The sequence below is a fragment of the Eriocheir sinensis genome, chromosome 41 (assembly GCF_024679095.1).
Source record: "Eriocheir sinensis breed Jianghai 21 chromosome 41, ASM2467909v1, whole genome shotgun sequence".
In the NCBI taxonomy this organism is placed as follows: Eukaryota; Metazoa; Arthropoda; class Malacostraca; order Decapoda; family Varunidae; genus Eriocheir; species Eriocheir sinensis.
Window position 1 is genome coordinate 2082182 of NC_066549.1, and position 2500 is coordinate 2084681.

General features: G+C 41.6%; 1 protein-coding gene across 2 annotated transcripts in view; it reads right to left on the reverse strand.

Moving 5' to 3' along the window:
- The window catches only part of LOC127009479 (transcriptional regulator ERG homolog), a 146832-nt gene that overhangs the window by 109145 nt on the left and 35187 nt on the right, over positions 1 to 2500 (reverse strand). For both annotated transcript variants that reach the window (XM_050882579.1, XM_050882580.1), the window contains exon 5: positions 1688 to 1732. In XM_050882579.1, coding sequence (XP_050738536.1) covers positions 1688 to 1732 — 45 coding nt within the window. The remainder of the gene's footprint in view (positions 1 to 1687; positions 1733 to 2500) is intronic.

The window sequence follows — 2500 nt, forward strand, 5'->3', positions numbered from 1 at the left end:
AGAGAGAGAGAGAGAGAGAGAGAGAGAGAGAGAGAGAGTAGGGGTGAGTCGGTTGTAAACACATTTACACTAAAGATTACTTCGATATACCGAGAGAGAGAGAGAGAGAGAGAGAGAGAGAGAGAGAGAGAGAGAGAGAGAGAGAGAGAGAGAGAGAGAGAGAGAGAGACTACCAACCACCACCCACGTCAACACGAAAAAAAAATTAAAATAAAAAAATAAAGAAAATCTCTCTCTCTCTCTCTCTCTCTCTCTCTCTCTCCCCTCCGTCCTCCTTCCTTTTCTTTCCTCCCTCCCTCGATCCTTCCATCTCTCCCCTTCACTTCCGTGTCATTTATGAAGGAAGGGAGAGAGAGAGAGAGGGAGGGAGAGAAAAGGAGGAGAGAAAGAAGAGAGAAGGGAGGGAGAGAGGGAGCTAATAGTGAGAGCGATGAATGGAGAAGATAATAGTGATGATGATGGTGATAGGAGGCGGGAGTGTGAAGATGGAGATAGATGGAGGAGAAGGAGGAGGAGGAGTGAGAGAGGGTAGAGGGAGGGAGAGAGAGAGAATAATGATGGTGATGAGGATGAAAGGGCAATCACTCTCACTGAAGACTGACAGGGAGCAGACGATGGGTAGATAGTGATAGATAGACAGACAGATATTGATAGACCGACACAGACTAGTAGATGGATTGATAATAGATAAAAGGTAGACAGAAAGACACAAACATATATACAAACACGGAAAAGTAGATAGAAAAATAGAGAGGCTGACATAGATAAATAGATTAGTAAATAAGAATATAGAAAAAATATATATAAACGCGTAGATAGTGATATGCAATGTCATTAAAGATTTCAATAATGAGACATAAATGCTGTGGTAATAATGATAATAATAATAATAATAATAATAATAATAATAATAATAATAATAATAATAATAATAATAATAATAATAATAATAATAATAATAATAATAATAATAATAATGATAATAATAATAAAAAGAAGAAGAAGAAGAAGAAGAAGAAGAAGAAGAAGAAGAAGAAGGAAGAAAGGAAGTATATTCAATTATTTTTTCCTTTCCCTCCGAATATTAATCCTCATTCTCTTCCTCTTCCTCCTCCTTCTCTTCACGCTACCATCGGCAGGAGTTATAGAGTTGTTCGCCACTGGAACAGCCTTCCTGCAGAAGTGCGCATTGATCGCCACTTTGCTGCATCGGGAGTGAACTGAACGTTAGAGTAGATACAAATCCTTCCCTGCAAGCCACTATGGCAAACGGATTGATTGAATCACTGAACGCAGGCAGCCTAGTAATGAGCCAACAGGCTTTCTGCTGCCTGCTAGTCCATGTTTCCATGTTTCCTCCTCTGCCTCCTCGCTATCCTCCTCCTCCTCCTCCTCCTCCTCCCTTTTCTCATCCTCTTCCTCCTCCCCCTCATTCCTTACCTTTCCACCCCTTTCCATCCATTCAATAATTTAATGCAGAACAATGAATAAGCAAACAAAAAAACAAGAACTATCTCCCTTCACTCTCTGCTCTCCTTCTCCCTTCTCCTTTCTCTTCATCCTCTCCCTTCCTCCCTCCCTTCCTCCCTTCCTTGGTCCCATAAGCAGGGTTACTTTAGACTTATATCGCCTTAGTTTACGTTAGTTTTGTTGTGATAATATACGATAATATACAAGTTTTACTCACCGTTCAGCAGTGACGTGAGGCTCTTGTCCCTGACGAGTGAGACATCTGGTGGCGGAGAGGAGAGAGACAACATGATATTAGTGAGTTTGTAATGACATAGACAAGAACAAAGAAGGACAAGGAGGAGGAGGAGGGGGAAGAGGAGGAAGGGAGAGGATTGCAATTAATAGAAACATGAGAGATGAAGAGAGTGGAAAATGGGAGAATGAGGATTGGAAGGTGGAGGAGGAGGAGGAGGAAGAGGAGGCGACACATTGGTGGTTTTGTAAAATGAGGTAAGGAGAAATTTAGTGGTTATGTTAGTGATGGTATTGGTAGTAGTAGTAGTAGTAGTAGTAGTAGTAGTAGTAGTAGTAGAAGTATAGTAGTAGTAGTAGTAGTAGTAGTAGTAGTAGTAGTAGTAGTAGTAGTAGTAACATTTTTTCCCTCTCTCTCTCTCTCTCCACCGAATTGATTTAAGCAACCACAATTTCACTTATCAATTAACCAACATTTTCAAAACAAACAAACAAACAAACAAACAATATTCATGACTCGTGGCGTTCCTCTCTCTCTCTCAATCCTTCCTTCCACTCTTTTTTTTCCTTTTCCCTTTATCTGACTGTATACCTCCTCCTCCTCCTCCTCCTCCTCCTCCTCCTTCTCCTCCTCCTCCTCCTCCTCCTCCTCCTCATTTCTTCTATCTCCGTCTCATCCCACTCCTTCCTTCCTTCCTGCCCTTATTCCCTACCTCCCCTCCTCCTCCTCCTCTTCCACCTCCTCCTCCTGCTCCTCCTCCTCCTTTCAATCCTTTCCTCATTTCTTTTTCATCTC